Source organism: Neomonachus schauinslandi, chromosome 15 (genome assembly GCF_002201575.2).
Source record: "Neomonachus schauinslandi chromosome 15, ASM220157v2, whole genome shotgun sequence".
NCBI classification, from domain to species: domain Eukaryota; kingdom Metazoa; phylum Chordata; class Mammalia; order Carnivora; family Phocidae; genus Neomonachus; species Neomonachus schauinslandi.
Genome location: NC_058417.1, coordinates 20021953 through 20044117, shown reverse-complemented (window position 1 = coordinate 20044117; position 22165 = coordinate 20021953). Strand labels below are relative to the sequence as shown.

The 22165-nt window shown below is 45.7% G+C and overlaps 1 protein-coding gene across 2 annotated transcripts in view; it reads right to left on the bottom strand.

Annotated features, from left to right (window-relative positions):
* Positions 1–3944: 3944 nt before the first annotated feature.
* Positions 3945–22165, bottom strand: part of PSMD11 (proteasome 26S subunit, non-ATPase 11) — a 29295-nt gene continuing 11074 nt past the window's right edge. For both annotated transcript variants that reach the window (XM_021704524.1, XM_021704525.1), the window contains exons 4-14: positions 19669–19740; positions 19236–19293; positions 16840–17034; positions 11747–11891; positions 10862–10922; positions 8851–8913; positions 6887–7012; positions 6377–6412; positions 6068–6119; positions 5651–5793; positions 3945–5530 (exon numbers count right to left, since the gene is read on the bottom strand). In XM_021704524.1, the coding sequence (XP_021560199.1) occupies positions 5651–5793; positions 6068–6119; positions 6377–6412; positions 6887–7012; positions 8851–8913; positions 10862–10922; positions 11747–11891; positions 16840–17034; positions 19236–19293; positions 19669–19740 (951 nt within the window). In that variant the 3' untranslated portion in view covers positions 3945–5530. The remainder of the gene's footprint in view (positions 5531–5650; positions 5794–6067; positions 6120–6376; positions 6413–6886; positions 7013–8850; positions 8914–10861; positions 10923–11746; positions 11892–16839; positions 17035–19235; positions 19294–19668; positions 19741–22165) is intronic.

Genomic DNA, 22165 nt, shown 5'->3' with positions numbered 1-22165 from the left:
CGCACCTCAGCGGCCTCCCTGTCGGGGGCGCGCGCGCGCGCGAGGCCCACGCGCCGGCCCGAGCTGGCCTGCTCCTGCCTGGGAGCCGGGCCGCCGCGGTCCTCAGCGCCACCCCCGCGCGCGGTGCGGGCAGGGATGCGGTCGCGAGCCCGAGCGCCTCTACTCGCCGCACCCCATCTAGGACCCGGACTCGGGCGGTGGCGGCGGGTACCCGCGGCGCCGGCCCCGCCTTGCCTCTCGGGGCCGCCCCTCCCGCACCGCTCGCCGCCCGCTCTGCGCCGTCGCACCAGCAGCCGCCAGGCCGCGTGAGAGTCCCCGGCGCCCCGCGCAGCCGAGCTAGGGCCGGGCGGGGGGCGGGAGGGGGCGCGCCGGGGGCGGGGCCGAGGGCTGAACCCGCCCACCGCCCCGCCCAGACACGTGCTGCCTTTGTTCCCGCCGCGACACCCGGAGCGGCGGGCCGCGGGGGCGCTCTCGGCCGCGTCCCCGCCCTGGCGACGCGCGGCTCGCCCGAGCTGAGGCTGCCGCGCGAGAAGCTATCCACAGAGGCCGGCCGGGGCCCCGAGATTCCTTTTTCCATTAACATCCTCGTCCGGCGGGGAAGAAGCTAGGTACTCGAGGAGGAAGGCCCTGAGCCGGGGGTTGGGGGGGGGGTGGCGGTGGGAGGCGGAAGCCTTTGCTGAAGCCACTCGCATCCGGATGGACTGTCCCATTGACTTTCACGTCTCCCCCTCCGTGGCCTCTATTCCCGCACCTCAGGTAAAGGGCCGGAGCCCGGGTAAATAGAAATCTAAGCCAGAGAGGCATAGGCAGTTCTGGGCTGGTCCACAAAACAGAGACTGGCTTTCCCGCACCCACCTGGCTGGGACAGGGCTCTGAGGCCCCAGGGTGGGCCGCTGCCCCAGAGACGGGCCAGTCCTTCACAAATGTGACCTCGACATTACCACTGGCCCTCTTATCAGTTATAGTAAAACTGAAGCCACTGCTCTTCCAAACCAGCCTCTGATCCTCTGATTCCTATGTTTTTCATGCTAACCATGTACCATTTGAAGATCTGGTGCCAAGTTGTAAAATTCTGACTCTAGTAAGAACAGTTCCTCTCACAGACAAGAATTCACATCCTTCACAAGAGCCATTCTTCATTTGTTTTTCTTTTAGTTGGTTCTGGAAACTGATTGAGTTGCCCACAAACCGGAGAAACAGAAGATTCAAACCCTATCTTAATCCAGATTATCACCTCTGGACCAAAAGATAAGGAAGCAGTAATCCAGATTAACTACCCAATTCCTGGCCTCCTGGCCACTCCAGGCTGTCAACCTGGGCCCGCTCTGCCAGTGCTGCCCACGGCCCTACACAGGACAGTGCTGCTATCGAGTCAAAGTACTAGAATGCGTATATGTACTACCCAGCCGTTTCTCTGTCAGTAGTGGCAAGTGAAAGCTTTAGGGACTTTGGTGACCACATAATGGAAAATGCATTGTTCTGTATGCAGATGGCTGCTTGTGAAACATCCACAGCAGCTGTCATCTTAACTTAGATGAAAGCCGGCCCTTTGCTCAATGGGGCCCTCCCTCCGGATGTTCCTCTGTGTACAACCCCCGCCTGCTCTTGAAATGGAGCGGTCCTCAACCCTCCTTCCCTATTAGTAAGGAGCTTGAAGAAGTAATCTATTCCAGGTCCCCTGGCCCAATGACTCTCTTTCTCTCCAAGGCAAAGCCTTTTTCCCTCCAGCCCCTGGTGGAGAGGCCCAGCTCCCAAGTAGGCCTTTGTCCATACTGCCTCTCAAGGTCCCCTTCAGATTCTGGTGTTGAGCAAAGGTTAAATGCTTTCCATTTCACAAAATATGCCTAGATTTCGAAGCCTGTAAGCCTCCCCTTAGGTCCACCCTGGTACCTGTACCTACAAATTTCAGTTTCAGCTATTCCAATTCATGGCAGGCAGTACCAAGGTCCACTTTACCCCACTTGATTTCCCAAACCAAAGCAGCAGGTTCTTGCCCGGACCTTTTCCAGACTGGCCACACTCTGGTATCCTCTCTCGCCATTGTCCAGCCAGCCTTCCCTAGCACCTTCAAAAACAGCTCTTTGCATTACTACCTCAGCCTCCTCACACTTGTCAAAGGCAAAGCCATGTTTGCAGCACATGAACGAAATGTGCACTGGCAGCCCACTTGCGATTGTGCCTGAGGAAAGGGGTTGTCTGGAAGTCCTGTCCACCCCCATTGCCGTGCCCACTGTTTCAAGGCACCCACCGCCGCCGCCGCCACCGCCACCACCCTAAAGCTCCTGTCACAGCTCCAGTGCAAGGCAAGGAAGAAAGGGCAATCTTCCACCGAAAATGGCAGAATCAAGGCCCAGAATGCAGACCCAGCTGAATGAAGTGGAGCTGTTTTCTTCCCAGTCTTCTTCAGAGAACTGCAGGAAAGCACTCCAAACCCCACCATCGATCAGCCTATTGATTCTATAGCCTATCTCTAGCTGCCAGAAGGGCCAGCCTGCTTGTTATCTGCACTGTTGGGCTGATATTCCCATGTGTCACCAGAGAATCCCTGTCCTCTGCATGGCCCCATCCCCATACCACCCTGAGAAAGAGAAGACAAGGCTCTGGCCGGCTACCTTCCAGAAAGGGCTCCAAATAAAGCAAGGCTAAGCCCTGGCTTCTGAGGCAGCCGTGCTTTGTTCCTTCAGGGATCACAGAGCAGCATCTAGTGGCCCTTCTGGGCAGCACAGATTATATAACTAGCACGCAGCAGTGCTCCAGAGCCAAGCGCCTCAGCCTCTGCTCCCAATACCAGTGCTGTCTCATCAGCACACAAGAAAGCTGTGGCACATGAGGCCTGGTGCCAGGAAGGGTCCCTAGGTGAGGAAGCCAGGCCCAGGCCAGCCTCTGGGCCACCCGATCCCCTCAACTGTGCCCAGACCTAGCTCCCTTGAGGCCAGCGAGGGAAAGCAGCCCTGGAGGTCTAGAGCAGCACCATCCAAAAAAATATAACGTGGGCCACAAATGCAAGCCACATAGATATTTGAGTATTTTTGAGTAGCCACATCATAAAAAAATAAAAAGAAACAGGTGGATTTTAATAATATATTTTATTTAACCCATTATGCTCAAAATATTTCACATATATATAAAAAAAAATTGAGCTATTTTACATTTTTTTTCATACTGTCTTTGAAGTCTGGTTTGTTTACATTTGCAATGCATCACACTTCGAACTAGCCACATGTCAAAGGCTCCACAGCCACGTGTGGCCAGTGCCTGCACAGTGGACAGCACAGGTCTAGAGGAGGTCGTCAGACCCGCAAAGGGAGCAGAGGAAGGGCTGCTGCCGACTGAGCCCCTCTGGGCAGCCCTAGGCTTGGAGAACCCCCCCCCCTTCTCCAGCTACAGGGCTGGATGCCTTGGGGATAGTTCTTACAGTCCCTTAGCGAAGCAAAATTCTTCCTGCAAGTGCAACTGTAGAAACTATAGAGATACTCTACAAAACTGAAACAAAGTAACAAAGTGGCTGGGACTAGAGTGGAACTGGCGGTGAGAGCTCCCCCCTCACCCCTAGTTGGCCTCAGGGCCCCTCAGAAGAACGGCTGCCAGGGTCTGAGGGGCAGAATGAAAATCACTGCTTTTGAAGGTTTCAACTAAAAACAAAACCACAACTGAGTGTCAGGACTCTCCAGGCACTTGCACTGGTATGACTGCATACAACCCTCACACCACGATTCCCCACCAAGGAAGCAGCAGAGGCTCTTCCAGCCCAAACCCCCTGTCCTCACTGGACCATGTTGCCCTGGAAAAACAGAAGGATCCCTGCACACCACTTCCCATTTCAGACCTTACCGACCAACCTTCTTATCCAAATCCCTCCACTTTACCCCAGATCTAAAGGTCTCATGAAGCAAATGAGGTACCAGAGCTTTGGCCAGTCTAGAAGGCTACAGAGCTGTGTGGACTTGATCAGAAGCCCTCCAGCACTCAAGAAAGGACACTTTTTGAAAAAAAAAATTTTATTGGAACTCATCTGAACATCAGATATACCTGGTGTTGGTTAGCAAGAACCGTTTGTACATTTGATATTGATGGTGCCAAAACCAAAACAGTGACTGGACATGATGGGGAGAAATGTTGAGAACAAAAACCTGATTTTGGAGAGGAAAGTAAAAGCCAGTCAGATTCAGTGAGGATGCAAAACCTGGTACAACAAAATCCTTTTACAAAATATAAATTTATTACGAAAACCTGGAAGGATAATCTGAGAAAGGGAAAGAAAGAGAAAAGGAGGCCAGAAGGAAGGAGGCATGAGGGGAGGAGGAAAAGAGAAGACAGATGAGAGGAGGCAGAAATATAGCTGGGCACGACAGAGGTGCAGAAGCTTACCTGCCCAAATGGCATGAAAGCTTCTCTATGTGATCTCATCATAAAACAAAGCATGCTGAAATACAATGCTCTACCTCCCAGCCGTTTGGTTTCTAAGAGGTAAATAAAGCAGCTCCCTGGGAGGGGGACATGAGGTTGCTCGAAAACCCGACAACAAAGGTTTAAAAAAAAAAAAAAACAAGAAAAAAAGAAAGAAAACCCACACCCCACAGTCTCATTTCCAATGTTCACTTGTTTAAAAAAAGACTAAATCCATCTGACAGCGGGAGGAGGAGTGGGACAGGGAGAGAAGCCGATGGATTTCAGACAGCCTGACTCCCCTAGAGGGGAAGGAGGGAGGAAGAGAGACATGGGATGGTCTCCTGGTTGAGAGGGGAAAGAGAAGGGACAGAGAGAAGAGCAGAGGAGAAGGGCAATTAAAACACTGACATCTAATCTAGTTTACTGTGTTAAAAAGAGCCACATGCACAGCAGGCCCCCCAAGGGCCCACACTGCTCCCGTGTGGCGCCGGTGGACACTAGCTCCTGGCCTCGTCCCCATTCCTCCACAGGCTGGCGCGGAGCTGTGCAGGGGCGGCGGTGGCGGCGGGCCCTCTGGCCAGTCTGCTGGAGCCATTGTTGGGGGGGAGGGCGGGTGACAGGCCATGTGGCAGGGGAAAGAACACCGAAACACCTCGTTTCAAATAAAAAAGAAAATAGCAGTCTATACACAGTTGTTTGTTTTGGTTCAGTACAAACAGAATAAAAAGTCGTTGCTTTGATGGTCAGGCAAACACCCAATTCTGAAGAGGAGGAGAGGTGACGCCCAGCAGGTGGATTAGGAGCCCCAGTGGTTGGCGGGGCGCCTGGCTTTGTGGCCCTCTCCCCGGAGGCAGAGAGCACAGCTTTAGGTAGTGTAAGCCTTTTTCCTTTTATTTAGAATAACCTTTTTTTTTTCTTTTTCTTTTTTTTTTAAGCAATTTCCCCACTCCCAAGTTGGGCCAGTAAAGATTACATGAAAACTGGCACACCTATTGGCTGGAATACAGATGCACCAAATGAGGATTTAAAAACTTTCCGAGCGAAAAGTAGAACAAAAAGAAAAAAGATCTCCTAGCATTTTCCCCAAAGGTTTCACTCTCCCGCCACACACACTCTCCAAAGGACCGCTACAGATCCAACTCTGCAAGAGAAGACAGAGCAGTGTCATTCAGGGAAGCTTCGAGGCCACCCAGATGCTTTCAAAAGTCTAGAAGGCAGAAGACGGCGCTGCCCTGGCCCAGGGCCCGGAGCCAGCACTCACCTATGTCAGCTTCTTGGCTTTGTTGTAGAGGGAATCCACTACTTTACTCATGTTCTGAATTGTTTCCAGAGCAGCTTCGTAAGTTTTATCTACTGGGGGTTCATCGAAAATAATCAAGACACCCTCCCCCTGGTCCAAGATCCCTGCAGGAAACACAAGGGCAACCCAGGTAAAAGAAGGGATTAGACAAAAAGGCACTTGAGAAGCAGCCCACTCCCTAGCTGCCTCCCTTTCTCCAGAAAGGAGGAGAACCAGAAATCATCTCTGTGTTCTATTTGGGCATGTTTATTATGCTCTCTCATCACAGGGATAAGAGGGGCGACAACCGTACGGAGCTACCAGGTGAAACAAATGGAACATCTCCTTTCAAGATAAACAAGAACGTGATGTGTCAACTGCTTCACCACTGTTACTCACCATGAAATTTCTTGTCAAGAATCATCTGTGACAATTTCCTTTCCACGTCGGCCTAAAATCAAAGCACATGATTAAAGGGACCGGTATCCACTAGTCAAAGATCACACTGACAAGAAAGTTCTGTATAAAAGGGCAAATGAATTGTAAACCAAACAGCAACAATGTAACTCAAGCTCTGAGCTCACGGTCCCCATTCCACACTATGAAGTTTGAGGACTTTCCAACAAGGCCCATTGAGTGGAAATGCTACCCGCCTCCACATGGCCCTTTCCCCGTCCCTGCTCCCAAGACAAGCTCAGGACTCCTTACCTTGGAGAGTTTGATGAGGCTAGATATGTGTTCAATCTACAAAAAAAGGCAGAGAGACAGCGACACTGAGAGTCCCACTTCCACCTCTAACCTGGGGGCAGGGTGGGGCTGGGATTGCCAAATCCGCTGAAACCCAGCGAGCATCTCCCCGGGGGCAGACTCTCTTTGGTCAGGCTCAGGCCTCTCGTGCTCTGTCGGTCTGCCTGCCTGCCTCTCATCACTAGACAATACACACTCCTGTCCCACACCCCTGGAACACAGACGTCTACCACATGCACAGTGACTACAGAAGCAAGGAGCAGACTGCACTCGGGACAAGCAGGGGCAATCTCACCAGCCTCCACCCCACAGCTCGCCCTCAACTCTTGTTCTGTCAAGAAAAGCCCAAGCCTCTTGCCCACCAGACACAGTCTTGGAAGCAAGTTCCTATTCTGGATAGGTGTGGGAAGGGAGGGGACTAGAGAGGATGCCTAGCCAGAGAAGAACTAGAGTCCCCAGGAGGGTCCTCACCTGAACTCGGGAAAAAGGCTCAATGACTCGGATCAGGTTCTGTTCCAGTAAGTTATCATACAACTTGGCCAAGTGTGTACTGATGATTGGGTCATCCCGGAGCTCTGCCCGATAATCTGTCAGGGCCTGCCAAGAAAGACGGTCACAGAGATTGGCACAGAGAAGCATGTAAAGCCACACCACCACCCCTGGCTTCCTAAGTAGTCTGCTGGACCTTGTAAACACATGGGTGACTCAAGTTCTAGAGGATTTGAGATGAAAGAGTTATGACAGAAGGAAGAAGAAAAGAAACATCAGGAACTAAAAGATGGAGCCCTTTCTAGGCACCATCTTTCTGTTGGAAAGCCTCACGTTGACAGCCCAAACCATGTAAGCCCCAAGAACAGCTTAGCTTGAAAGCCAAATCCACTACATAAGCAGTTATCCCCAGGTATCCCACAGAGCAAAGAGGGTATCCAGGAAAAAAAGGGGGGGGGTAAAAAAAAGAATTCTGAGGTTAAATAATGGGAAATGCTTGGGGTGCCTGGGTGACTCAGTCAGTTAAGGGTCTGACTCTTCATTTTGCCTCAGGTCATGATCTCAGGGTCATTGAGATCGAGCCCCATGTCGGGCTGGGCATGGAGCCTGCTCTCTCCCCCTCTGCCCTTCCCCCTCTGTGCCTGCGAGCTTGCTCGCTCTCTCTCTTATAAAGTAAGAAATAAAAAATAATGGGAAATGCTGAATCCCACAACTGGCTCGTGGACTTTTACAAGCACATCAACATAGAGTTGGGCAGTTAACAGAAAGCAAAACACCTAATTTTATTTAGCCCTCATGTTTCCCACGCCCTTACCCCAAGGAACCCCTACTAATAGAAGTGTCCCATCAAACATCCCAAACTTTAGGATAAAATTATCTAGTCTATTTTGTTTATTCATGTATATAATTTATTTTGAGAAATGGTCTCAATATCCAGCCTGTCAGATGTGCTATAAGGTGTTAAGAGAAGCAAGCAAATCATGCCAAGTAAGGAAGTGAAATTGGCAAGAAAGCTCAACGAAGATGATGAATCTCAGGGACAGCCAGAGCCAAATGGTCTAGCCTCCGTCCACACTAAGTTTTTCTTCCTAGATCTACGTTTGTTTTTATTAAATTGGTCATTAAACTCAGAGAAGAGAGGCTCAGAAGAGAATATACAAGTCTTACTCTACTGCTCAGGCATGTTTTCCTCCCATTTCCAACCTTTGCTAACAATGAGTAAAAGTCACAGGAGGCAAAGCAAGCCTGGAAGGTCAACCTCAGGAAGTGTCTTTTGGTCCGTTTGCACACATCAAGACTTCTCTTTTGCCCCCAGAGAAGCAGAGTTGGCATTTCTGGAGCCGAGGAACAAGTGGCAGGGCTGGCGTTGATCCCTGACATGTGAGCCGGGGGGCTTCCGGCACCCTCATTGAGCCCCCGCTCCCTCAACCATAAAATGCAGAGAAGGGGTATGCTGTGAAAAATCAAGGTGAAAAAAGATGAAAGAACAATTTTTTTTAAGATTTTATTTATTTGAGAGAGCAGAGCGAGAGAGAGAGAGAGAGAGCATGAGCAGGGGGAGGGGCAGAGAGAGAGAAGCAGACTCCCCAACGTGGGGTTTGTTCCCAGGACCCTGAGATCATGTCAGACACTTAACTGACTGAGCCACCCAGGCACCCCAGATGAAAAGAGCTTTTTGAAACTGAAAGGTACTATATATAAATGAGGTATTACAACTCAACAAGTTTCACTGTACAAAAGTGCTTAACTATTTCCAGACTTTGATACTGTACTGTAATTAAGACGTAACCACTGGGGAAAACTGGGTGAATGGTACACGGGATCACTGTGTACTATCTTCGAAAATTCTTGTGAAACTATAATTATTCACAAATAAAAAGGTTTTTTTAAGTATGTAAATGCCCCTCTCCTCCACCCATTCCCTACCAACCCAATACCATGCTTACCTTTTCAAAATCTGCCAGTGATCTGTTCTTGCTAGCCTGCGCCACACATTTTAATGCTTCTGTCTAAGAGTAAAGAGAAAAACAGTGACAGCGATCTACTCTGCACACTCACATCCCACCCAATAAATGTCCTAAGCAGTATGCTATGTCCACACAACTTCTGGCTGCAAGGAAGATCCCACCCCACCACTGATCTTCTTCAGAGGCCGGGGAAGAAGAGCTAGAACACCACCACTGTGTCCCAACCAATCTCCCTTTGAAACCTGAAATGACTTAAAAATACTAGGAAATAGGAAGTTAAAAAGAAGAAAAAGAAAAAAGGCCCTTATATAGCATTCTCCCAAGATAACAAGCTAAAAGAAAAAATGACCAGAGAACTGTGATCTCTTTCCCCCTCCTCCAAGACTCCTTATCCCCAAAGCGCACAAACTCTTTCTTGCCCTTAGCCTCAGGTCGTACCTGTGCTTCATCAAGTCTTACTCCGCTAGGTGTGGTACAGAGCCTGAGCCAGGGTCTACTTTCATCAGGGTTGAGCCACCCATATTACACTCAATGTTAAAATGCCACAGAGAGGGATGCCTGGGTGGCTCAGTCATTTAAGCAACTGCCTTCAGCTCAGGTCATGATCCCACGGTCCTGGGATCGAGTCCCACATCAGGCTCCTTGCTCAGTGAGGAGCCTGCTTCTCCCTCTGCCTGCCACTCACCCACTTGTGTTCTCTCTCTGACAAATAAATAAAATCTTAAAAAAAAAAAAATGCCACAGAGGGAGGAAGGTACAATCAGTTGTTGAGGTCACCTTCTAACCTGGTTGTAAAAGGCACCTCACCAAGCTACCAAGTCTCCACTCAGCAACAAATCTACAATCTTTCTGAGAGTCTGTCCTGACACCTCCTTGAAAGCTGTCATCAAGGTACAAAGGACCAGAAGGAGCTCTTCTGGTACCAGCCTATGCACCTACATAAGGATGGTGTGTGTTATATTGCAGACTTTGAAATGGTGCAAAACTAATCATTAATGTATCCTGTCTCGGCCTTTGTCCCATAGACAGAACAAATGTCATAATGAGAAAAGCCTGGAACTAAGAGCCAGATAACCCAAGTTTAAAGTCTGGCTCCACCATTTAATAGTTATCTGACCTTGTCCCTTGTCCCGGACACTTGACCTCTCTTAGCCCATTTCCCTCAACTCTAATTCTAGATAGAGCAGTAGGTCCTTCACTATAGTAATAACAACTATTACTGTGGTCAAAACTAGGAGCCCAAAACTAGGGTCACTTGTAAAAAAGAAAGAAACCGTCTGTTGTGGCCATCCCTCCAAAGACAGGAGATTGCTAATGTGTCTATTGTTTGGAGACAAATGCATTTGGAATCTAGAAAGATTACTTTTACTTTACTACTGATAATCAAACAAAGTACAAAGAAGGGATAGTCCAGGTATCTGAGACCACCTTTACACAGGTCATACCCATACCTACTCAGGCACAAAAGGGGCTACCGACTATCAAAGGCCTCTTGCACCACACTCAAAACTCAGGACATGAATGGAAAGGTACTGAGAAGCACTCGGGTGAGCCTTCAAAACCCAGTTCCTGCACTAAGCACTTCAACCTCCCTATAAAGCACATGTGCACCAGACCTTACCAAGGTCCAGACTCCTGGAGAATCCAACACTTCATGTTCTGCACACGTTAAGTCTGCAAGTCAGGCTCATGATAGATAAATTTTTTGGTCAAAGCTAAATGCAGCCTAACTCGTGCAAATGCTACACTTCAGTTCTATAACTCCCTATGTCCATTAAAGCACCAAACACTGACCCTCCAGGCCAAGGATTTAACAGTACAGAAAATACACGGAATGGGCTTAAGGGGTGGCAGAAGAAGTGGCGGGGGGGCCACGCAGAGAATACAGAATGGAGACATGAAGAGCACCGGTCTCATGGGGCATCATGACTGACAATGGACTGGCTTCAGAGTGAGCAGAGATGACAATTACAGTCAAGGTATTCCCTACCTGTCTCCCCGCATACCGAAGTGCAAGCTTCCCGCTCACCAAAGCCTGGACATCTTCAGGGCTAGAAAAAAAAAAAAAAAAAAAGACATACTTGGTCCCTGCTCCAGGACGTTATGCTTCTAAGTATGGGTTTAAGCAAATTTCTTTTTCTCAGAATTTCACTGAGAAGCCTGCCCACGACGGTAAGAGTCCCCACCCCTAAACTCATTATGTCCCTCACCTCATAGAAGCCAGGCTATCTCTACCCTAGGCCCAAGCCCAGCATCGAAGAGTAGAAAAACTCCAGCATTAAAAAGAAAGCCACAATGAATGTACCAAAAGTAATAGACCCAACAGGCAGGATGATAAATCTAAGTCAAATCCCCGGACAACAGGTCTTGTTAAAACACAAGCCCTGTGTAATGCGAAGATCCAAAAAGTCCTAGTCAATATCACATTTATTCCCAAAGGAATGTGGATAAATTCTGCAGAATTCCTTATAAAAAGATCTGTCCTACTTGCTGTTGCTCCCCTTCTCAAACCTCTCCCTAATGTCTTCCTTAACTCCCCGCCCATTCTGGTTGGCCCAGTTGGCCAGTGCTGGACTGTAAGCTATTTCCAGGCCCTCTGGTGCTCAGCAACAACCTGGTCAGAATAACTGCAGGACGATGAGAACACTCCAAGAGTCTGGAAAGGAGATTTCTCTAATCTGTCTCCCCGATTCTCAAAGACTAGCAAGCAAAAACGCTCTGGAACACCTTCGATCCTCCCACCTTATGTCAACAAGCCCCAGAGGCGCAGCTGCTGCTTCTAACCAGCCCCACTCCCTGTGCAAGCTATGTCTGCATGGCAGAAACTGAGGTGAAGAACTTGAGTTCTCATATCCCCAAGTTAATGTGCACCTACGTGTTGAGCATGATTTTGCACAGCAACATGTACTTCAGAGATGTGATGGCCTTTGGGCTATCGATGGAGTCATAACCCTCAAACGCCTCATAGAAATAGGAGTATGCAGTTTTCCAATCCTTCTCTTCTGCTGCATGGATAATACCTGGACATGAGAAGAAAGGAGTAAAACTATATAAAATAACAGAACCATCAAAGATCAGAGCTGGAAAGAGCCTCCAAAATCTATCCCAACCCCATCTACTAGGTGATGACGTCAGAAAAGGATAAAGGACCTGCCCCAAAGTCACTGCCAGCTAGTGGTAAAGCTGGGATGAGAACCCAGGTCTTCAGTCTCCCTGTTCAATGTCATCTTGACAATATAAATCCCAAAGGAGTTAGAGACCCTACTTAAAGGGGATCCTAAAAACTACGTACTAACATCTTTCCCCATGCTTCTCATCACCACTGCGGTTCTGCTATCTCTTGAAGCCCCTAGAAAAGACCATAGTTACCCCTCAGGACATCACCCTCATAGGTCAGGACCCAAACGTCCCTGGACTGCCTGCATAACCTGTTTTAACAACATTTCTTTAAGATAGCTTTTCTTTTTTTTTTTAAGATTTTATTTATTTATTTATTTGAGAGAGAGAGCACATGAGAGGGGGGAGGGTCAGGAAGAGAAGCAGACTCCCCACTGAGCAGGGCGCCCGAAGCAGGACTCGATCCCAGGACTCCAGGATCATGACCTGAGCCGAAAGGCAGTCACTTAACCAACTGAGCCACCCAGGTGCCCCTAAGATAGCTTTTCTAAGCTTGATATTTTTGTATGTAAGTAGCTCTCATAAGAGAAAAAAATCTAACCTTTTATTTATTTATTTATTTATTTATTTGAGAGAGAGAGAGAGAGAGAATGAGAGACAGAGAGCATGAGAGGGAGGAGGGTCAGAGGGAGAAACAGACTCCCTGCTGAGCAGGGAGCCCGATGCGGGACTCGATCCCGGGACTCCAGGATCATGACCTGAGCCGAAGGCAGTCGCTTAACCAACTGAGCCACCCAGGCGCCCCAAAATCTAATCTCTTATACTCTCGCTTCAGATAGTTGTCATTTACAGATGTGCTTTTGCCTAGATGCAATCAATATATAGATTTCATATAATGCCAGATCCATGAAATTAATTTAACTGTACAGGGTTAAGCAGTATTTACTCAGGCTGAGATACCATAGTTTATCTAAACAAATCTCTACTGTTTATTTATTTTTTAAAGATTTTATTTATTTATTTGACAGAGAGAGACACAGCGAGAGAGGGAACACAAGCAGGGGGAGTGGGAGAGGGAGAAGCAGGCTTCCCGCGGAGCAGGGAGCCCGATGCGGGGCTCGATCCCAGGACCCTGGGATCATGACCTGAGCCGAAGGCAGACGCTTAACGACTGAGCCACCCAGGCGCCCCAACAAGTCTCTACTGTTTAGAAGTTGGGTTAATCCCAATGAAGCTAACTTTGATTGACTGCCAACCTATGCTATCACCTGGGATAACACAAAATTTAGTTCTTTCTAGCTTGGGAGGCATCTAAGTCCTCAGAGTGTGTATCGGTTCTAACTCTGCCTCAGACCTTTATGAGGTTAAAGACCTCAGCCTCACTTGTTTACCACAGTGCTTCCCAACATTTTTCACATCGAGGTACAAAGAGAAAGTACTCAACACCTTGAAGTAAAAGGATGGAAGTGCTTACACATGACCCAAGGGAACAGTGTTTCAGCACATTTTTAACCCACCTATCATCACATAGCTGTGTGCCTCCACACCATCTGGGAACTTCTGACTTAATACCATTTACTGAGTGAAATGTGTCACACCCTACTACTTTTTTTTTTTAAAGATTTTATTTATTTATTTGAGAGAGAGAGAATGAGAGAGAGCACATGAGAGAGGGGAGGGTCAGAGGGAGAAGCAGACTCCCTGCCGAGCAGGAAGCCCGATGCGGGACTCGATCCCGGGACTCCAGGATCATGACCTGAGCCGAAGGCAGTCGCTTAACCAACTGAGCCACCCAGGCGCCCCACACCCTAGTACTTTTTACTCTACCCAAGAAGCCTCTCATTTTGAGGCTAAAGGAATCAGACCGTTGTTCTCTACTGTTCTTATCTACAGAGAGCTGGAGAAACTCCACCCTTCTCTTGAGCTCCCCCAAGAATGTCCAACAAACTATTAACACTGCTAAACTAGAGGAGATAAATCCCCATTCCCCATACCTCCTGGTCCAAAGCTAGAAGAGAATAGACCAGGCCCACAATTAGACTGGTTTAAAAAAAAAAAAAGTAAAATAAGGCCCAAGAACTGGTATACTGCTTTCCCAAATACATTAATAAATAGGGCCCACATTAGGACTCCAAGCATCAAGGCTAGTATATGAGGTTTATTATTTAAAAAAAAAACAAAAACAAAAAACTAGACTGTCACTCATTCAACACAAATATTAACGAATGTCTATGATCTGCCAGCCACTGATACAGTTACTACAGTGGAAATAAGTATGAATAAAAGGCCCTCATGAAGCTCATAGTCTGATAGCAGGACAGATGATCACCAAAACAGAAACAAGATTAGTACCACAATATGTACAAAAAAATACAGCTTTGAGAGGGGAAGTCCAAAAGAAAAGAAGGCACTAGAGAGGGTTTATAGAGGAGACATGAACTGGATCTGGAAGGATACATGAGTCTTTGCCAAGGGAATAGATGAGAAGGGGAATTTCCAAGCAAAGAAGACAAAATACACAAAGGCACAACGGCAAGAACACTCGAAATCATTTGGTAACTGATGAAAAGGAAAAGATGCCTTCCTTTTGCATACCATGTTAAAGTAAAATGTAGCCTGTGGATAATGGGGAACCACTAGAGAATTTCAAACAAAGGAGTTACATGATCTGATCTGTGTTTGAGAAAAATGACTTTGGGGCCAGTTAAAAAAAAGTGGATTGGAAAAAGGGATCAGGGACAGTTAGATCAGCAGAAGACTGCTCCAATGGCCTAGGCCTTCATTAGAGCAATGACTGTAGAGATGGAAAAGAAAGGGTAGGTTTGGGGACAGACTCCACCTGATCTAGCAACTGACTGGATATGAGGGGTGAGGAGAAAAAGGAGTCAAAATTACTCCAAAGACAATAGCTTGAGCAATATTAAATCAATAATGATACCATTAACTTGAATAGGAAAAAGAAGATTGAGGGAGGAGTTAGATAATAATTTTGCTTTTTGACATGTTGAGGCTGAGACACTTATGAGGCATTTAGGTATGTATGTCCATTATGCAGCTGGAAATCTGAATCTACAATTTAGGAGAGAGGGAAGCTACTGAAGATCTAGGTGAGGAGACCACTAGTGGCATGCAGCAGCTGAAGCCATGGGTGAGTATGGCATTTTAGATAGGAAACAGAGAACAGGAATGGAAAAAAAACTAAGGAATCAACACTGAGGAACACCCCCACTTAAAAGTAAGAAGGAAGAGGAAACAGCAAAGTGTGACCAAGGACAATTAGTCGAGGGAGGAGAATGAGGAAGACAGTGATGTCAAAGAAGCCTGGAGTGTTCAATAGGGTCAGCTTCCCCCTGAAAGTCAGAGGTTATAAGGGAGTTACTGACTTCTTTCAAGGAGTCAAAAGAGACCCCAAAGTAAGGATACTCTTTCAACTTTTTCAGAAGTTGACAGAAACTTGACAGAAAAGAAGACAGCAATTTAGAAAGGAGAAAGGGCTGTGCTTTTTGCAGCTGGGGCAGTTCAAGGACGAAGAGAAAGATACAAGTGGAGAAGAAAGACTGAAGACTTAGAATGGAACAAAAAGACAGGTGAAAGAATCATTCTTAATATGGAGTAAACTGGGCTGTGATACAAATTCTGGAGAGGAAAGAGGGGAGGATTCACGTAAACATGGCCTCTATTTCCTCTGCGAAATAATTCACCTCTTGTCCCTGAAGGACCGGCATAATGAAAGAGTAGCAGCTTAAAGAAAGTGCCAATATTGGTCCAAGCGAGATACTGCGGTAAGAGCTTCACATTCATCATCACTGAATTCTCACCACAATCCTATGAGGAGGTATGATTATTATCACCATTTTACAGATGAACGTAAGATTTTTTTTTTAATGTTTTATTTATTTATTCATGAGAGTCAGACAGAGAGAGAGGCAGAGGCAGAGGAGAAGCGGGCTCCCCGCCTAGCAGGGAGTCTGATGCGGGACTCGATCCCAGGACCCTGGGATCATGACCTGAGCCGAAGGCAGACGCTTAACCATCTGAGCCACTCAGGCGCCCGAACTAAAGATGTATTAAGTAACTTGCCCAAGTCACACGAACCAAAATTTGACAGAATCAAATTGACAGAACCAAAATTTCAACCTAGGAAAGGTGGTCTGTAGAGCTCCTCCTCTTAATCTCTGAATGACTAAATAAGCCATTTGCTACTCACAATACCTGATAAGCTGGTAGTGCAGGCATTCTTTCTCTTACACAAATATGGAAAAAAGATTGCAGGAAGGTAACACCAGGACTTACACTAGTTTTCTGCCTCCAATTCCAGTGTTCCTTCCATAATGATGATAAACTATGACTAATAAAAGCTGCTGACCACAAGAAAAAGCATTCCACTGCCAATCCATGACCTCTGAGCCCAATATTCACACACTCCACCAGAAAGGTATCCACTATACTCAACTGAAATGCAGGATAGTGGAGGAGGCCTTCCTTAGCCCTGATCTGAGGCCCTTTGGAAAAGTCCAACATGCTTTACCAAGGTCTCCAAGTTACAACAGACTTGAGTTAGTCTAACCCCGGAGAGAAATAGCACCCCCTAAATGAGTGACTCAAATGGAGGTTAAGGGAGCTTTTTAAACCTATCAGGGTATTGGCTCTAACAAACAGGTTGCCTGGCCAGCCACAGATAAGCATGTTCTTAATATATTTTAGACAGTTAACAACAAGTTAATAGGAGGGAAGGTACCCTTCTAATTGGGTTTCTCTGAGAAGTTTGAGCAGAATTAGCCAATTACCCATTCCCCACTGTGAAATAAGAAGAGCTTTAAGAAAACATCCCATGAGTAGCTAGGGTGTTACCTGACTGCATATCCAAGGTGGCCTGCAATTTAGGGGGGCAGTAGATAGCATTTGCTGTAGTTCGAGCAGAGGTTAAGGCAGCTCGGGCTTTCGGCAGGTTGCTCAGGGCATGGTATGTTTTGCTTTCTAAAAGCTGTACTTCCACCAAAAGGGCTTTGTCATCCATCTTTTTCAACTCCCGCAGCAGCTGAGAACCTAGAGCAGGAAAAAATATATACCCCTTTGTTAGCCATAATCATAATACCTTAATACATCTCACTCTCCCACCCTCACAAGAACACTTAGGATAAAGAAACCTGCCTGAACTCAAAGAGAAGTGGTCTATTTGCAAGAATTAAATTTTTTTACTAACATGTTATCTTCCCAAAGAGAAACACAGATCTCTTTCAAGTTTTCGGCACACTAATGAAAACATTAGAGCCAAAAGTCCTATAAGCTTCCTTCGAAGATTTGAATACAATGAGAAGTTCCACCCAGAACACGCTGAAACTAGTTATTCAGTTCAGACAGCCACTAGATCGCATTCTCTTCCTGTCTAGGAATCCAACGACTATATAAGAAATGGCAGGCACTAAGGTTGGTAGGGGAAGAAGAGAGTTCTGGACATGCCAATGCTCTCCAAATACACCTCCTTCCCATCTCAGATGAGGAAATCAAATCCAAACAGACTTGCATCATATATAAAAATTAACTCAAAATAAGTCAAAGACCTGAACCTAAGAGCTAAACCCATGAAACACAGTAGTAAATCTTTGTGATCGGGAATTAGGCAATGATTTCTTAGGTATGATACCAGAAGCATAAGCAACAAAAAATAAATAAATGGGACTTATGGGTGCCTGGGTGGCTCAGTCGGTTAAGCATCCAACTCTGGATTTCGGCTCAGGTCATATCAGGGTTGTGAGATCAAGATGCGTCGGGCTCCACGCTGAGCATGGAGACTGCTTAGGATTCTCTCTCTCCCTCTCCACCCCCCACTCGCGCGCATGCACACACTCTCTCAAAAATAAGATTAAATTAAAAATAAATAAGTGGATTTTAAATTAAAATGTGCCTCAAAGAACACTACTCAAGAAAGTGAAAAAGTAATTCATAAAATGGAGAAAAAAATTGCAAATCATGTATCTGGTAAGGGACTTTTATCCAGAACAAACAATAAAAACACAAACAACCCAATTAAAAAATAAGCAAAGGACTGAATAAATATTTCTCCAAAGACATATAAATGGCCAATAAATACATAAAAAGATGCTGAACATCACTAGTCACTAGGGAAATGCAAATCAAAACCACAATGAGATACCACTTTCACCCCCACAAAGATAGCTAAAATGTGGCATAAGCACACAATGGATATTCGGCAATAAAAACAAAGTAGTGATACATGCTCCAACATGGATAACATGAACATGGATAACATGAACACATGCTAACTGAAAGATGCCAATCACAAAGACCACATATTATATGAAATGTCCAGAACAGACACATCCATAGAGGCAGAAAGTAGATTAGTGGTTGCCTGGCAGGGGGAGGGAATGGGAATGATAACTAATGGGTACATGGTTACAAGGTTTCTTTCCAGGGTGATGAAATGTTCTGCAATCGGATTGTGGTGATGACTGTACAACTATGAATATACTAAAAACCACGGGATCATACACTTTTAAGAGGGTGAATTTTATGGTCTATGAATTACATCTCAATAAAACTGTTATTTTGGGGGGGGCGCCTGGCTGGCCCAGTCAGAAGAGCATGCGACTCTTGATTTTGGGGTCGTGAATTCAAGCCTCACATTGGGTGTACAGATTACTTAAATAAATAAAACTTAAAAAAAAAAACATCTTTTTATGCTACTATTCGTTTGAACCAAATGAAATGCCATTTTGCAGGATAAAAACTGAATATTGGCAATTTTTTCACCTTACTATCATGAGAAGCCATGTTGTTCGATCTGGGGAAAACAGTCCAAATCTACCAATTAAAAAAAAAAAAAAAAGCAGCAGGCAAAGACTTCAGGGTGTTCAAAGGCCACACAGGGGAAAGGCTTTAGTAAGCTCACTCTAGTCACCATATACATTTGCACCAATTAATTTCTTGAGTTTTAAAATAAATTTTAAGTGTAATTATAAACAAGTATAATAAACATACTAGTAAAACAGTTGCAGTTGACCCTTTGGTTTTCTAAATTTGACAGATTAACTCTGGTAAGTTACTTAGAACTTCCAAATGGCATTTCTCCATGACAGATTCAGTAAATGCAAAGCCACTTTAAATCCTTCTTAGAAGTAGGCAGAACATAAATTATTAATATGTAACTAATAAGAGTGGCCAGGTTCAGAATACATTTATTTAGCCAGCTAGGTTGCCTTATTACTTTCTACCAGCTTACTTACCCAAATGCAATGCTTCCTGGTACCTCTTGGTATCAAAGTACAAAGACACCAGTCTTGCCTAGGAAAGAGAAAAGGCATTGACTGATAGAAAGAAAGAAAAAAGCCAAAGAAAGAAATCAAAGATTGACAGTCACAGAACTGTTACTGTTGAATATACAAGTTCTGGAGAGAGCATCAAATCCAGCCTAAGCAACGACGTAGCCCATGGTACTATCTGCTACTATGGCCAGTGACTGTTAAGCTCACTGTCCGGCTGCTTACTTCTCTGAGCCACACAGCAGGTATTCTCATGAGTGGGATCACTATCAATAATCTTTGGGTGCCTGGCTAATACAAAATTACTGAAAATACTTTTGATCAGAATGGTGTTACTTACATTCACAGCCTGTCCAATGCCTAGAGACCTGAAAGCAGCACTAATGTAGGCACATACCTCCAAGGCTTGGCGTAAGAAAGTTCGTTTCTCTGATTTGGCCCATTCGATGCACTCTAAACACAACTCGACCTGCAACAGAGACAGGACATGCAATATTATGTCCTCACATTCTTCCCACAAACTTTGCTTTGGAGAATAGCTTTAATTCCCTCCTTATATATTACCCATCGTGCTCTACTTAATGTCTCAGGGGACATACCTTGATCTACAGTATCTCACTGTGTAATGGTTATATCATAATGGAGAATCAACTTAACTTTTTACACACAAAGTATCTTTGTGCTTAGATTGTGTTCTTTTGAAAAAGAGCTTCATCGGGGCGCCTGGGTGGCTCAGTCAGTTAACCGTCTGCCTTCAGCTCAGGTCATGATCCCGGGGTCCTGGGATCGAGCCCCGCACTGGGCTCCCTGCTCAGCGGGAAGCCTGCTTCTCCCTCTCCCACTCCCTCTGTGTTCCCTCTCTCACTGTCTCTCTGTCAAATAAATAAAATCTTAAAAAAAAAAAGAGAAAAAGAGCTTCCTCTTCAAGATTCCTCGTCTACCTTCCCAGGAGGGACCCAGAAATTCCAAATATATATAGCCTGGAATACAGATTTCTACAATGACTGAGAAATCTTTAAAACAGAAATTTCTCCCTAAATAGTTACAGAGTAATGGAAGTGTGTTAATATGAACCCATTGGTAATAAAGGGGAGAAATTCTCAGCCTAAGCACAAATGCCTTGTTCCTAACAGTTGCTTGTAAGACTCAAAAGGCCCAGCTGGCTCTTCCCTTTCCGATACTAACAAATGCAACTAACCAATTCATCATCACAATACAATACACTTAGCATGTATTAAAGGGAGTAAAAAGAAATTACAATTAGCCTAACACTTAAAAGGACTTTAAGGCTTTATTTAAAAGTGCTTTGGGGGGCACCTGGGTGGCTCAGTTGGTTAAGCGACTGCCTTCGGCTCAGGTCATGATCCTGGAGTCCCGGGATCGAGTCCCGCATCAGACTCCCTGCTCGGCGGGGGGGTCTGCTTCTCCCTCTGACCCTCTTCACTCTCGTGCTCTCTGTCTCTCATTCTCTCTCTCTCAAATAAATAAATAAAATCTTTAAATAAATAAATAAAAATAAAATAAAAGTGCTTTGGGGGCACCTGGCTGGCTCAGTTGGTAGAACATGTGACTCTTGAACTCAGGGTCGTAAGATAGAGCCCCACGTTGGGTATAGAGCCTACTTAAAAAAAAAAAAAAAATGAATGAATAAAAAAATAATAAAAGTGCTGTGAACCCCCAGTTCTACCTGCCACCCAAGCAGTAAGATAATGTGCAAAATAACTGATTTAAAGCAGTGTTCTATGCTAGATGATCTACATGCCATCAGGTAGCTGTGCCATACTAGCTTTGAGAAAGTACATATTAAGTACTGCAGATCTTGTATCACTTCTGTTACTGCAAGTTTTGTATTAAGATTCCTAATCAGAGCATAAGATAAGAAACTGAACTTTTAGGGCGCCTGGGTGGCTCAGTCGGTTAAGTGTCTGCCTTCGGCTCAGGTCATGATCTCAGGGTCCTGGGATCGAGCCCCGCATCGGGCTCCCTGCTCCGCGGGAAGCCTGCTTCTCCCTCTCCCACTCCCCCTGCTTGTGTTCCCTCTCTCACTGTGTCCCTCTCTGTCAAATAAATAAATAAAATCTTTAAAAAAATAATAAAAAAAAAAAGAAACTGAACTTTCTGGAGAACTGACTGCTAATACAACAGATCTCTATGTACATCCAAAGTGCTCTTAAGAGGTGTTATAAGGAAGGAAAAGGAACAGCACATAATTCAAATTGACAGACCTTCTGCCTTTAGATCCTAAGTTCAAGCTCAGTAAATAAACAGATGACATTATATGGTATTTGGAGGATTCACCAGTAAGACTCAACGAACCTGTATAACTCACTGAAGCCCCCTGGTGGCTACTTAATCTCCAGCACTAAATTCAACCGACTGCCTAAAAATTCCCCAAAAACTAAATTAAAAGCAAGCCAACCACAATTTCAGAGTTTTGAGTTATGTTCTGAAAAGCCAAATTCAAAGTAAGATCTCTGTTCATAACGTGAATGGAACTAAAAATACTTTGCTGAATGTGTTTAACAACAAAAATACAAGAGTCCTTAGTCCTATGTGTCTTGTGGGGGGTGCTAAGAAATGCTTACCGTCCCAGTTTTACCCAGGGAGCTTTTTTAAGAATACAAAAATGGATGCCGAGGCTCCTGACTCAGTAGTCTGGAATAGAGCCTGGACACTCGGATGTAGATCTCTAGTTCAGAAACACTGAATTCTACTCCATCATCTCAACTGTCCCCATTTCCCTGATAGTCCAGATGTGAAGTGACTCACTCAAGGTCACATACCAGCTGCTGGGATCAGAACTTGACCCTATCTCCAGTGCTCTAGTTCAGGTCAGTACTGACATTTCTCCTAGAGCAGGGATTTTTTTACAAACTGAACTGAGTATCTGTAAT